Source organism: Pristis pectinata, chromosome 2 (genome assembly GCF_009764475.1).
Source record: "Pristis pectinata isolate sPriPec2 chromosome 2, sPriPec2.1.pri, whole genome shotgun sequence".
Classification (NCBI taxonomy): Eukaryota; Metazoa; Chordata; class Chondrichthyes; order Rhinopristiformes; family Pristidae; genus Pristis; species Pristis pectinata.
Genome location: NC_067406.1, coordinates 87,401,692 through 87,417,058, shown reverse-complemented (window position 1 = coordinate 87,417,058; position 15,367 = coordinate 87,401,692). Strand labels below are relative to the sequence as shown.

Genomic DNA, 15,367 nt, shown 5'->3' with positions numbered 1-15,367 from the left:
ACCCTATATTCAAGGAAGTCTGTTTTGATGAATCCATGCTTTTTGGTGTAGGGTTTTTCCACTGGATCATTTTGAATTCTTGCATTATTTTTCTCAACACAATTAGAATAGAACACATTACACCATATTTTTCTATTGTTTGTTTTCATAAAAATACAGATCTCTACCTTTTGTACCTCACAAAGCTCTTTATAACAATTTTAACTATAAATACCATGGTTAAGAAGTTTCCAGAATGAATCACATTCAAAGCAAAAAAAAATTAATAAGCAATTTATTACCAACCCCCTATAATGTGAAACTAGTAAACAAGATTTGGTGGTAAATAGCAGGTATTTATTTAAATGGAAAAAAATTTAGTACCAGGACTTGTTGCTATTGCATTAGTTACATATGTATTGTGTGACTGTAGCTCTTTCATTAAAGACAAATATACAATGAACATTCAGATACCACAGTTTACACACTAATATAATGCATCAGTCTAGCACAGGAACCACCAAAACACGGATTTCAATTCTCATATACAGTAGAAAAATCCCACTCCAGTTTAGCCTGTTTTCTTCTTTTCAGATTCATAACTGTACAGATTATGGTAATTTTGGGAAGGGCTACAAATAATTGGTTAATATATTAAACACAACAAAAAAGTGGAAAACAATTTACATTTTACTGACACAAAAAGTCAGCTGTGTTAATCATGCAACAAGTAACAAAACTTGCTGAAATTAAAAATACTTTCAAAAACAGTATAATTGCATAAATATTATACAGTTCATTTACTGTAAAGAAATGCTGTCTTTAAAATGATAGAGAAATGTATATGATAAAAGGATTCCTACCAGTTTTATACACAATAGCAAGGTGCAAAATAATTTTCTGTAACTTTTAGTAATGGTGTAGACAACTGCTGCTCTTTAGCATCAGGTTCTACATTTGTAAGCATAACGGTACAAATTGCACAATACATTATACAGATACATACACATGAATAATGTGTTTTCCAACAAGAGGAAAAGAGAAGATGAATATGTTAGTTACACACATGGAGTATACTTACTACAACATGAATTGCTCTAAGTGCTTTCTACAGATTATGATAGTATGTATTGATATGCCCATCACAATTTTAACACAAAGGTTAATTCTAAATAAACATACTAAGAGGTGATCCTTGCACTGGTAGCAGCATTTTACACAAAGATTTTCTGCCCACAGTATTACTGCAATAGGGGTCTTTAACAGCCAATTAATCTACAATTATTTCTGATTCCAAGAGACCCTCAAACTTAACACATTAACAACTACCAGTAGTTGCTTCATTTCCCCAATCAATGTGCTTTCAGACTATAGCTGTTGACTGACAGCTAATATTAAATACTGAGGTCCTTTGCAAATATGCTCATTGGTACTATCTTGCTTTTAAATATATTGTAGTTTCTTTTCCAGAAATAACTACTTGGGGCAGGCTAAATCCAGAGGAACATGCCAACTGCCAAAGTCCACAAACAATGAATTAACAGATACAACAAACTATTTATTAGCAATTTTATCAGTCTAGATGCATGGAGGCCATTTTGTGAAATTCACTGCATGACTATTGAAGATCAGCTGAACAAACAAGATTACTACAGTAATGCTTTTGTTGAGCTGCAATTTTAATAAATGAAGATGTATGAACCCCAAAAAGCTGAAACTGAACCTGCCTTGTCCCATCACTTGATGACATTGGATGCATTCTAACAAAGTGAATAATTGTTTTAAATGAAGCCAGTTTACTGTATTATGATTCAGTATGCTGATCTAAAATAATCAACATTTTGGGAATAACTTGGATAAAGTAGAAAATGCATCTACAAGTTACAATAATAGAATTATTTTATTTTAGTAACAGTGGAACTTAAAAGGGAAGCCCCTAGTTTATTCTCTTTCCCCCCACATCTGCAAAATCAAAGTCTTGAATTGTGGTAGTGCAGTGCTGAAAATACCACTTGCATTCACTGGCACTACAAATGCCCCATTGCTCCTAAAAAGGATAGTATTAAATGAATGTTTGCTGGAATAGAGATGTTACTGTTATAGCACATCTGCAGATAAATATCAATATTTTCTGAAGTTATGAACACAAGGAAGCTATTACTCTGGGTATGGAAACTACACATGTCCCCTTTTTGATACTGTGAGCTATGTAAGAGTAAACAAATCCATATCTATACATTTTGATTCAAACAATAATTAAAATGAAAAAAATACAATGCAAGGTATTAATGCTATTGAAAATGATAACTGTTCTGGTTAGCTTTTGCACATTTTTTTCATCTCTTAAAATAGTTACTAAATGATGCTAGACACACTACTATTGATTTCTTAAATCACACATTTAGTGGTTAGTAGGACATCTTGTTACAGGCAATTCAGAAGTTTCTCTTGTTAAAAAGGCCATTACAACTATTTACACTATAAACAAATAAGATTCTTGCAGAGATGGCAGATTTACATCTAAAATCTTACAAGCCACTGGTTCATGAGTGACATTACCAAGATGTTTGAGGGATGGTTTTAGGTCCAGAACTACTCTCAGCAACTATGAGTTAAGTGGAGAGATGAGCACATTAATTGCAAGGCAAATGATCCCTTTCTATTCAGTATATTACAGTGCTTCAAGACAGTACAAATAAATTTATGTAAACTCTTCCCACCCCACCCTCAACATGACATTTCCTTTTGCATAAAATCATTTGAATTAGCTGGGAGTAATAATGATTATTCTTTGACTACTGATACAGTTCAGTGACCTGCTAGTTCCTGGAGCTCTCCTCTGCCCCTTTCTCCTGTTGCAAGTTGTAGTAACAATTCTGACAAACTCTGACAGGTGAGGAGATTTTCAAGCGCCTGACCTCGGACTGAAATCGACTACACCTGAAATATGAAAAGAACATGTATTAAATTAAGTGTTATACTCTGGATGTTTACATGAAGCTAAAATGTGATCTGTACTGGATATGGACAACATTTAAACCTGGGGACTTGAAAATCAAATGTAATGTACAAATCCAACCAGTCTGCTCTCAATCACCAGCATTGTGATGGAAGATGTTGGTAACAATGCAATCAAGTATGTTTTGTCAGGACCAGTCAGCTCAAGACCTTCATAGCTTTGGTCCAAACATGAAAGAAAGATCTGAATTCTAGGGGTGAGGTAAGAGCCACTGCCCTTGACATTAACCATCGAATGATTTTCCCCTGATGCCACATGGATTAGAGTAATAAATTGTGCACAAAGGAAGATGGTTATAGTTGTTGAAGTCAATCATACCAGCCCTAAGATTTCATTGTAGGAGTTCCTCAGGGCAATAACCTAGGTCTAACCATCTGCTGTTTCAATGGGTTTCCTTTCAATCACAAGGGCAGAAGTAGAAATGGCTGCTGATGATTGCACAATGTTAAATTCCATTTGCAACTCCTCTGCAAATGAACATAACCTATACAATATCTGGGCTTGGCCTATTAAATGGCATATTTGTGTCACCAAAGGAAAATCATCTCCAACAAGAGTTTAACCACCCACAATCAATATGGGGGGGATGGGAGGTCCACCATCAACCAGAATCTCAACTGGAGTAGCCACCAATGTTCCGTGACTACAATTTTACAATTTATGCAAAACTTAATTTATGTTCTCTTACTTTTGACAGAAGAGCTGCCCGCAGTTTCTACAGTGATGCCGTCTTTCGGTCAGTGAGAAGCGCACTGAACATCCTGAGCAGCAGTCACCTCCATCGTCTTTAATCCAATGATCAGCAGCTGTCCTCCCTGGTTGGTCACTCACTGACCAGCTGAATACTCGACCTCGTGCATCACCTACCAGAATTTTACTGTGATCCCTGCAGAGGACGGTGGAAAAAAACAGATTACAATCACCACACTGAGTTGATAAGCCTAATCTTGCTGTGACAGACACACTGCTTGTGATCACGACCTGTCTGGATGTGGAAAATTTATTTTGCTGGCCTAGCCTGATCAACGGCAGATCTCCATTTGTGCAATGAAGTCCTACATCAGAGATTTTTAAACAGCAAATAAAGCTCTACCCACGGCTTTGCTGGTTGTCAAGGTTGCAAATGTCTTAATGTCTAAATGAGAAAAATAAATAAAAATATTTAAGAACTTAAATAACCCAAACAGAATTTGCCTTCTCTTTTCCTTTCTTCCCCACAACTCTACAATACCCATAAGGGTTTTGGATCTTACTTAAGATCCAAGAGTAATTCCACAGTGTAAGTACTGGGAATTTCAGCAAGATGGAGCTCTTCCATTTGCTGAATATGGAAACCAGCAGTGGAGTAAGTTAACAGATTCTGTGTTCTGAAACTGTCACAAAGTTCAGGATTTTCAGGTCCTACCAGGCATGTGTGAATGTCCTGGACATGCTTCCATTTTAATTGGTAAATGCTGATGTTTCTGCATTGACCACATCAGTAAAAGTACTTCCAGATTAAAAACATGCAGCACTTTAAACACATAACACTAAAAGATACATATCCACTTATGAAAAATTAATATAAATCATGAAAAAGGATATTGTCAAAAAGTTTTTCTTTCAACAAGAATACATAATTCCAATTAGATAAAAACTGAAAGCTGCCTGATTGAAGTAGAGTTAGGAGGGAACTTCTGTATCCATTGGATTGGCTGCTTTGCTCACTTTGCCCAAACAAATGATATGTCAACCTAAGCTGCTGTAAGTATCTGCCTCCATGCAGCTCCTGTGGTCTCGTCAGGTTCAACAGGAGGACTCTGCAATTTTCTGCATGGTTTCCAGTTCTCAGGCTGGGAATCCTGCCAGCCAAGCCTGCGCTGTCCTTTACACTCAAATCTTTGGGAAAAATAAACTGTCAGGAGAAAGGACTGCTTTTATTACTATTTATCTCAGTTATTTTTAATGATTTATATTGATTTTTCATAAGTGGATATATCTTTCAGTGTTATAACTGTAAAATAAAATTAGCAATTTCTTTCAAAGCATGTCAAGTAATTGGTGACAAAGACTTGCTAGCCATCAAAGTAGTGCTGAGTGTCTCATGGGCTACCTGTGCTGAGAGAGCATTTATGCTATACTCACCCAATCTGAAGTACTGGAAGTTGAGCTTCCAGCAGAAAACTACATCATGCATTGCACTGGCGAAACCTTATGGTACAGAGGCAAGCCACCAGTGAATTGGGGCAACAGAAGATCTGTCCCACTGTGGTAATGCAACGAAGTATCTTTTTGTTTAAAAGAAACAATAATACAAGTAAAACAAAAAACCTAAAATATCTTCTCTCAATTCCTTTTCTGCCACATTCTGAATTATTTTTCAATTACTTTTGTCGCCTCCCCTCATTGACATGTGGCCTATTTTGAGGGATATATTTGAAGCCCCTCCCTGGTTGAAAAATCACATTTTGCCCTTTGGCTTATCAGAAGATGGCTTAGTGAGATTTGATCACTTTTTCTGCATCTTGGACGGGTTTATGTGCAATTCAGAAAATTCCACAGAGTGAAAACTACAGGACATGCATCTTGGTTTGGAAGCATTCCTAAAATGAATTACCTGCATGTGGGAACTACACTTTTGAGCAGTGAAGGCAGCTTTTACTAATACAGATAACTATTCTAATTTTCAAATACAGTTCAGTAAACAATGAGAGAAAATAAACTTCAGTTACTATACTGAGCCTTTAGGAGAACAAGTTTATAAGACAGGAATAGTCGCACAAAGGTACCGGTTTGCAAGCCAAGTTAATGAGGGAGTTAGAGGGAGAGAATACAAACAAACATAAATGCTTATGCTTACATTGGGTCTTATTTAAACAATGCAGGAGGCCACAGAAATCAGAATGGGAGCTGGAGTGGGATGGAGAATTAAGGGGAAGCAGAAATAAGTTCAAGGTCACTCCTGTGGACTGAACACAAGAGCTCACAGTCCCTGCCTGCCTGAATTTACCTGGACCAGATTTGGACAGCAAATCTTGATGACCTGCTGAGGCTTCAGTGGTGAGAAAACCGTGAGTGGCACTGAGCTAAGGCCTTGCTCCTTGAGTGTTTTGGAATACTATTTTTTTTAAAACTTCCTTTAGGTAGAGTTGATTCACTAACAGCACTCACTTTGAAATTCCTAATGCAGTGACTTCCGAAGGGTGACAGTTGTCTTTTCGATCAAACGCAGTATGCATAGTTAACTTGCTTCGGAACACCAACTGTCGCTCCCATCTGTATCCTGGAATCAAAAAAGAAAACTACTTTCATGACTTGAAAATAAAAAAAGCATGCATTTTGTAGCTTGGAATCTGTTTTATTTATAATTATTACACAAGTTACAGATTCTAATTTGAACATTACAGTACACTTACTGCAACGCCACATGGGAAATCTAAGTATAAAACCAAACAGCACAGGAGCCCATTTGGCTAAGATTGTCTATACTGGCTCTTTCAAAAGAACTGTTCAATTTAGTCCCACATCCCATGTTTTTCCACATAACCCAGTACATTATTCCTCTAGGTGATGTCCAATTTCCTTGTAAGAAACTATCACTTCCTTCACTTTCTCAGGGAAATGCATTCCAAATCTCAACAACCATTTTGCATGAAGAAAATCTCATTTGCCCTGTAGTGCTTTTGGAGATTATTTTAACATTTGTGACACCTAGTTACTGGCTAGACAAAAAAAAATCCAAAAACTTTCATGGTTTTGAATATTTCTGTAAAACAGCTTAACTTACTCTGCTTTAAGGAAAATATCCCAGCTTTTCCAATCTCTTCACATAACATATGACCACAAGTAGACTCTTCAGATTTCACATTTTAAATTAAAAACAGACTTAGCAGCAATGGAGCTCCAAACTTTTACCACCCTTTCTAAATGGATTGTGTTTCTTAATTTAATTCCTGAAAGGCCTAACTCCAAATTTCAGATGATCTTCCCTGGACTTTTTAACCAATGGAAATAAATTTACCCCATATACCTTAATCTGTATAAAGAGATGTTATTCCATCCTGATTGACAAATCTATTTGTTAACCCCTGGAAATGGCAGAAAACTTCTCGCAGGTCCAGCTTCCATGTTGACCAATTCTTTGACCTGTTTTACAAGTTAATTCTCTAGTTTGACTGTTCTATTTGTGTTCTTTTGTAAAGTCACTGTATAGGGTTATTTTATCTTTTTGCAAAATTCTTGAGTTCATCAAAGTGAATTTAAATAATGGAACAGAGTTCTCCAATTTTGGTATATTTCAGCCTTAAACCTAATCAAATATTTTGAAGCTAGATCCACAGTACAGCATCCAATATAGTACTCTGATAACACTTTACAAGAGTCTAACTCCTGCTCCACTAACTTGACATTGTTTTGCTTCTGTATTATAGCTTTGGTCCTTGACCAAGAATAAGATTTCAGAGTCAGATGATGGGTAAATTTCTATTATGGAAACTTACCCAATGATTCTTAACATAAATAGAGAGATAGAAAGGTTGGACTTGATTCAAACTCAGGCTCCATACGTACAGTAACTTGCAGTTTCACCATGCTTGCTGTGCTGTCATTTCTCTTACTTCCTCCTTCAATATCACCTAGTCAGCAAAATGCTGACAATAAGGTTCAGAACATGTATAAATAACATCTCTCCTTTAGTGAAACACCAGATCTTGCTGCAAAAGATTTATTTCATTAAGCTGGTGTTGGAGAAAGACAAACTATGCTGCACTGTTGGATGAACATTGCAGAGAATTTTGGGGCACTGGCAAAGACAACTTGATCTTTAAGAATTCACAGAGTAAAAACCATAAAGACAAATCTGCAACTCACTTAATACTTCTTACTGATAGAACCTTTCAGCACAAAGCTTATAGTTAATGCTTCTTCCCACTTTAAATGTGACAACAGTTAATTAAAATACCGCACCATATGGCAGCCATAAAAGAACACCTTTCACAAAATAGATGAGAAGGTAATATCTGATGAAGAATGACAGAAGTCTCACTTTAAACCAGTTATGTATGTTCTGACAGAAATGGTATATCAAGAAATATCTCTAGTATACCAGTAAGCATATCAAATTACAGCATGCACTTTAGCCCAGATAAGAGGTGGATGTTATGTACATGGATTTTAGTAAGGCATTCGACAAGGTCCCTCATCCAGAAGATTAAGATGCATGGGATCCACAATGACTTGGCCATTTGGATTCAGAATTAGCTTGCCCATAGAAGACAGAGAGCAGTGATCAATGGGTCTTATTCTGGCTGGAGGTCTGTGACGAGTGGTGTTCTGCAGGGATCCGTACTGGGACCTCTGCTGTTTGTGATAAATAGAAGTGACTTGGATGAAAACGTGGATGGCTGGGTTGGTAAGATCGCAGATGACACAAAGATTGTTGTGGATACAGTAGAAGATTGCCAAAGGATACAGAGGGATATAGATCAGTTGCAGATATAGATCGAGAAATGGCAGATGGAGCTTAATCCAGGCAAGTGTGAGGTGTTGTACTTTGGGATATCAAATGTAAAGGGAAAGTACATAGTTAATGGCAGGACCCTAAACAGCACTGATGTACAGAAGGATCTTGGGACCCAGGTCCATAGTTCTCTGAAAGTGGCTGTACAAGTTGATAGGGTGGTAAAGAAGGTGTATGGTATGCCTGCCTTTATTAGTCAAGGTACTGAGTTCAAGAATCAGGAAGTTACGTTGCAGCTTTATAAAACACTGATTAGGCCGCATCTGGAGTATTGCATTCAATTCAGGTCACCCCTTTATAGGAAGGATGTGGAGGCTTTGGAGAGGGTGCAGAAGAGGTTTACCAGGATGCTGCCTGGATTAGAGGGCATGCGCTATAGGGAGAGGTTGGACAAACTAGGGTTTTCTTCTCTGGAGCAGCAGAGGCTGAGGGGAGACCTGATAGAAGTTTATAAAATTACGAGAGGCATAGATAGACAGGTGGTACCTTTTTCCCAGGGTTGAAGTGTCTACTACTGGAGGGCATGGATTTAAGGTGAGAGAGATAAAACTCAAAGGAGATATGTGGGGCAAGTTTTTTTTTACACACAAAGAGTGGTGGGTGTCTGGAATGCATTGCCAGGGGTGGTGGTGGTGGAGGCAGAGGCAGAGGCAGATACGATTGAGGCATTTAAGAGGCTCTTACACCATCTTCAAATTTTATGTTAGGAATAATCTCTGCTTGTCTGTATGAGTGCAGTGCAGACACTCAAGAAGCTCAACACCATTCAGGACAAAATTGTCAACTTGATTGGAACCACATCCAACACCCTAAACATATATTCCCTCTATCACCAGTGTACAGTGGCTGCCATGTGCACCATCCACAAAAGGCACTTGCTTGCCTAATTTGCAATCACTACCAAGGAGGACAACATCTTCAGGAACATGGGAATGCCATTTTCACATTCTCCTATTCTCCTCAAAGTCATACACCAATCCTGAAGTGGAAGTATATTGCCATTTCTTCAGTGTCGAAGGGACCAAGTCCAGAAGTCCCTAGGAAACACAAGAGACTGCAGATGCTGGAATCTGGAGCAACAAACAATCTGCTGGAAGAACTCAGTGGGTTGAGCAGCATCTGTGTGAGGAAAGGAATTGTTGATGTTTCGGGTTGAAATCCAGGGTTTCGACCTGAAATGTTGACAATTCCTTTCCTCACACAGATGCTGCACAACCCATTGAGTTCTTCCAGCAGATTATTTGTTGCTCCAGAAGTCCCTACCTGGGTATTATGGGACTACCTTCCCCAGAGAAACTGCAGCAGTTCAAGAATGTGGCTCATCACCACTTTCTCAGGACAATAAGGAATGGGCAAAAATGCTGGCCTTGCCAGTTATATCCCAGATCCAAAAAATGAATATATTAAATTTTCTAAAATATCTAATGAATCCACACTGCAGTCTCTCTTAGGCAAAGTCCAAACGTACAGTATTCTTCCGATATGTATTCACCAAAACCTTGTATAATCTCAGCAAGGCAGCCTCACTTTCATACAATAGAGAGTAACAAACCATTTGCTTTCTGAAACACTTGGTGTATCTGCATCTGTACTTTGTTTCTTGTCATCCAGCACATCAAGATCCATAACTAATAATTACTGATTTCTCACTATTTCGGAAGTGTTTTTATGTTCTTCCACTGAAGTGCATAACCTCACATTTTCCAACATAGGTCATCTAACGCCATCTTACCCACTCACTTAGCCTGTCTTTATCCTTTCATTGATGCTGCACCCTCCTCAAAGGCCAGTTTCTCATCTCACTGTATCATCACTTTATAAACGCCTTGTAGCAGGTAAAGGTTCAGTTGGCAACACATCATTAATAAGATTAACAATCATAATTAAGAATGGAAATAATGTTAAGTATTTGAAAATACAAAGATCACAGCCATTTATTTCATATTTAAAAAAATTTAAATTTAAATTTATTTGAAAATACAAAGATCATTGCCATTTATTTCATATTTGACCACTATTCATAAACTGGACCTTCTGCATTTTGCATCATACACTACTTAAAATGTTGGTAGTATGTACTCCTTATATAGACAACATCTTCTGCTTCTTACTAATATATGAAATAGCAGAACAAAGTATATTTGTTACATAACTTTCCATTTGGTTCAATGATAAGAAATGCTAAAATAATAGTGAAGCTGAGTCATGCCTTGGCACAGTCGATAGGAAATTATGCTAGAATGACTTTAAATGCAGAAACTGTTTCACTTGATAGGATTGAATATGTTAAGACTAGTCAACCTGTATTAATAAATAATGAGATAAATTAAAACATGAAAAAAGAAAACAATATTTTGCAAAATGGGTGGTATAAGCACAACAGACATATGACTAGCAACAATGAAATCAGCTATATTTTTGAGTGGAGTGCACTGTAAAGCAGTTACCTTGTCTCAGCTGGTTATGACGTCTTATTTCATTCTGCATTGACTGCTGATGGGGATGTTGCATATTACTTTGTACTTGAGGCTGTTGTTGAGATTGTGACTGAAGTTTAGGCTGGCCTTCTGAATAATTTACAAAGACAAACCCATCTTTCTCATCTAGGCTAAGCTGATCTGCCCAGCGTTTTGATTCATCGCCTTCTACAAACCAGGCTGCTCGCGTGCCTTTTGTTCTGTGTGCTGTAGAGCCAGAAAAACTTTGCCTTGGCTTTAGATCCTGGATGCTCTGGTCCTCCAATTCAGAATCACTGCTATCTTCATCCTGGGCATCCCCATCTTAAATACAAACATAAATCAAACATCTAATATAATTCTCAGTGTTGCTATGGCAGTAAAAAAAAAAGCATCTGCTTTCTAGTTTATCCAGTTCTATTTCTCTTGAATATTATTTCCAAGGGAATTAAGTTGATTGCACCTAAAATAGTTATGATCCAAATGGTAACTTACTTTCAAATAAATTATTACAGACTATAATGGCTCTAAGGGGGAAGCAACAGGCATCAATCCGGCAATGTTTTCCGTTCAGTAATACTCCTTCTCTGTTTTTGATCTTTGATGTTCATATGCTGGCTAATTTGAAGTAAATTGCTTTGTTTGATTCTACCAAACTTTCATAATAGGTACAACTGTATACTATGCAATGAATAAAGATATTTTACTGAACTAAAATCAGTTCAGGCTCTCAATATGGTCTAAAAGGCAATGTAACGGGTTTCATGATAAACTACTCCAGTTGTGCGTACATCATTAACACACTGAAGTTTCGAAGAAGTGCAAAACACTGATCTCCAGAAAGTTGGTACCATCATGGAACAAAAACTTGTGAACAATTTATAAAGCTAAAACACGTAGAAGGTTTTGATTCACCTTGCACAGTGAGTGAGAATTTGAACAATCTTGCACATTAGTTAAACATACATCAATTAAATTTACACTTTATTAGAAATCTGTTACATAATTGTCATTTGTTCAGTATTAAACATATTGGTCCTGAGATGTCACAGGCTGATAATCCCATAGGTTACAATAGTATGGACCTCTGGGATTCCCCCACTGATAAACCCTATCAAATTAGGAAGAGACTTCCTCATTTACATATAAAGAATGGCTGCTTACCATTCCAGTATAAATGTATCCAGGATGGCTGGCATGAAACAAAACAAGCTCAGAAGGCAGAACTAACTAGACTTGGCAAATCTTTAGGGATCCAAGAAAAGATTACATTGTGGCGAATCACTTTACCGGTAGCGAACTGGCTCCCGAGATCGCGAGCGTTGTTGGAGGCCCCGACCCAAGATGGTGCGGGGCCCTCCTTCTTCTCCATTGTTGGGCTAGGAAAGCCTGCGCACGGGAAGGTAAGGCGACCTTCGCGTGATGTCAGCGCGGGAAGAGTTTCGGCATTGAAAGGCGCACCGCGCCCCTGTCGAGCTATTGACTTCTGACTCCAAGCAACAGACTCCGTGTCTTTATTCTATAGTAGTGTAGCTAGCCACTACATTGGTGACCCTGACGGGCCCAAACGTTTTTGGACCCACAGTGTCTGTGCAACAAGAGGTACAGGCAGTAGCCCTTAAACTGCCCACCTTTTGGACCCTCCAGCCATGTGTTTCGTCTGACCAGGCCAAGGCCCAGTTCCAGATTTGCTAGATCACCAGGGACGACACCAAGTACTACTACGTGGTGAGCGCCCTCGACCAAGACACCGCAGCCCAGGTCGGGGACTTCATCCAGGCGCCCCCGGAGAAGTATGGTAATTTCAAGACCCTCCTTCTTGAGACTTTCGGCCTTTCCTGACGCGAACGGGCCTCCCGCCTCCTCCACCTCGATGGGTTGGGTGACAGACTGCCCTCTGCGCTCATGAACGAGATGTTGGCCCTGGCAGACGGCCACAAACCCTGCCTAATGTTCGAGCAGGCCTTTCTAGAGCAGTTACCCGACGACATCCACCTGCGCCTGGAGGATGCTGACTTCAGCAACCCCTGGAAGGTGGCTGCCCGGGCTGATGTCCTTTGGCGGGCGAAGGAGAGCGGAGCGTCTGTCGAGCACATTGCCACGCCACGTACCCAGCGGCCCAGCAGGCCAGACCCAGCAATCGACCGCACCCCACCCGCCACCAGGTCTGAGACACCGACCGACCAATGGTGTTTCTACCACCAGCAGTGGGGTGCAGATGCCCGCAGGTACCGGCCACCATGCAGGTTTCTGGGAAACGCCAGGGCCAGCCGCCGCTGATGGCTACGGCGGCTGGCCACCCGGATATCCTCTTGCATGTGTGGGACAGGCGTGTGGGACAGGCGTTCTGGCCATCGTTTCCTGGTAGATACCGGGGCCGAGGTCAGCGTCATGCCTCTCAACAGCCATGAGACCCGCAACCGCACACAAGGACCCGCCGCCCACGGCAGCGCCATCCGGACCTTTGGTACCCGTTCAGTGCAACTCCAGTTCAGCACCAGCAACTTTACCTGGAAATTCACCCTGGCCGCCGTTGCGCAACCACTCCTCGGGGCAGATTTCCTTTGCGCCAAAAGTCTGCTGGTTGACCTGTGGGGTAAGCATTTAGTACATGCCAGGACCTTCCAAATGTTCTTGCTGGGTGAGGCCAAGCTACCGCCTCCACACCTCAACTCCATCACCATGTCGACCAGCGAGTTCGCCAGGGTCCTGGCAGAGTTCCCGTCTGTACTAACGCACCAGTTCTCCACCACCTTGCGCAAGCACGGCGTCCAGCATCACATCCCCACCCAGGGCCCACCCCTCCACGCCCGCACCCGACAGCTACTCCCAGACAAGTTCCGCCTCGCGAAGGAGGAATTCAAGAAGATGGAGGAGCTGGGGATCATCCGCAGGTCGGACAGCCAACGGGCCTCTCCGCTACACATGGTCCCCAAGGCAGCCGGAGGTTGGCGACCCTGCGGCGATTACCGACGCCTGAACGACATAACTACCCTGGACCGGTACCCCATGCCGCATATTCAGGACTTCACTGCCAACCTGCATGGGCGGTCCATTTTTTCCCAAGGTTGACCTCGTCTGTGGCTATCACCAGATCCTGGAGCATCTGAACGACATTCCAAAGACGGCACTGATCACACCTTTCGGCCACTTTGAATTCGTCCGGATGCCCTTTAGCCTCAAGAACGCTGCTCAGTCCTTCCAACGACTGATGGACGCAGTCGGGAGCGACCTTGATTTCATCTTCATATACCTCGACAACATCTTGATCGCCAGCAGCAGCCGCCAGGAACATCTCACGCACCTCTGCCAACTCTGTTCTCGCCTGAGGGATTTCGGCCTGACCATCAACCCAGCCAAATGCCAGTTCGGGCTCAAGACAATTGATTTCCTGGGCCATCGGATCGACAAACACGGCACCTCGCCCCTGCCTGCAAAGGTCGATGTCATCTGCCACTTTGCCAGACCCACCTCCATCAAGGGCCCGCAGGAATTTCTTGGTATGGTAAACTTTTATCATACTATCCGCGGCCCGCATCATGCGCCCGTTGTTTGCTCTCCTGTCGGGCGGAAGCAAGGACATTGTTTGGTCAGAGGAAGCTGACACCGCGTTTGTCAAAACCAAGCAGGCCTTGGCGGACGCGGTCACGTTGGTGCATCCTCGTACGGACATCCTGACTGTCCTCACGGTCGACGCCTCTAGCACAGTGGTCAGAGGCATTCTAGAGCAGCTCACCGAAGGGCGTTGGCAACCGCTGGCGTTCTTCAGCAGACTCCTTCGACCACCAGAACTCAAATATAGCGCCTTCGACCGTGAGCTGTTGGCGTTGTACCTGGCCATCAGATACTTCCGATACTTCTTAGAGGGCAGGCCGTTTACAGCTTTCACCGACCACAAGCCGTTGGCCTTGGCTTTCAACAAGGTCTCAGATCCCTGGTCAGCACGGGGCAGCGGCACTTGTCGTACATCTCAGAGCACACCACTGACGTGCAAGACCTACTGGTAGGCCCTGGTGAGCGCACCCTGCTCTGTGATCTCTCTACCGGTAAACCCCGCCCCATCGTTCCAGCTGCCTGGCGTCGACGGGTGTTTGATTCCATCCACGGCCTGGCACACCCATCCATCCGGACTACTGTCCGGATGGTGTCCGACAAGTTCATCTGGCATGGCCTGCGTAAACAGGTTTCCGAATGGGCCCGGTCCTGCACACACTGCCAAACCTTGAAAGTACAGCAGCAAGTCAAGGCTCCTCTGCAGGACTTTCAACCTACCCGCCGGAGGTTCGACCATATCCATGTCGACCTTGTTGGTCCCCTCCCGAGGAGCACGGTACCTCCTCACGATTGTCGACCGCTTTACCCGCTGGACCGAAGCCATTCCCCTCACGGACACCTCCACCCAGTCCTGCGCACGGG

The 15,367-nt window shown here is 41.6% G+C and overlaps 1 protein-coding gene across 3 annotated transcripts in view; it reads right to left on the bottom strand.

Moving 5' to 3' along the window:
- Positions 1-314: 314 nt before the first annotated feature.
- The window catches only part of wdfy3 (WD repeat and FYVE domain containing 3), a 253,917-nt gene continuing 238,864 nt past the window's right edge, over positions 315-15,367 (bottom strand). For all 3 annotated transcript variants that reach the window (XM_052010252.1, XM_052010254.1, XM_052010253.1), the window contains 4 exons: positions 10,943-11,275; positions 6,149-6,260; positions 3,687-3,884; positions 315-2,919 (listed from right to left, as the gene is read on the bottom strand). In XM_052010252.1, the coding sequence (XP_051866212.1) occupies positions 2,799-2,919; positions 3,687-3,884; positions 6,149-6,260; positions 10,943-11,275 (764 nt within the window). In that variant the 3' untranslated portion in view covers positions 315-2,798. The remainder of the gene's footprint in view (positions 2,920-3,686; positions 3,885-6,148; positions 6,261-10,942; positions 11,276-15,367) is intronic.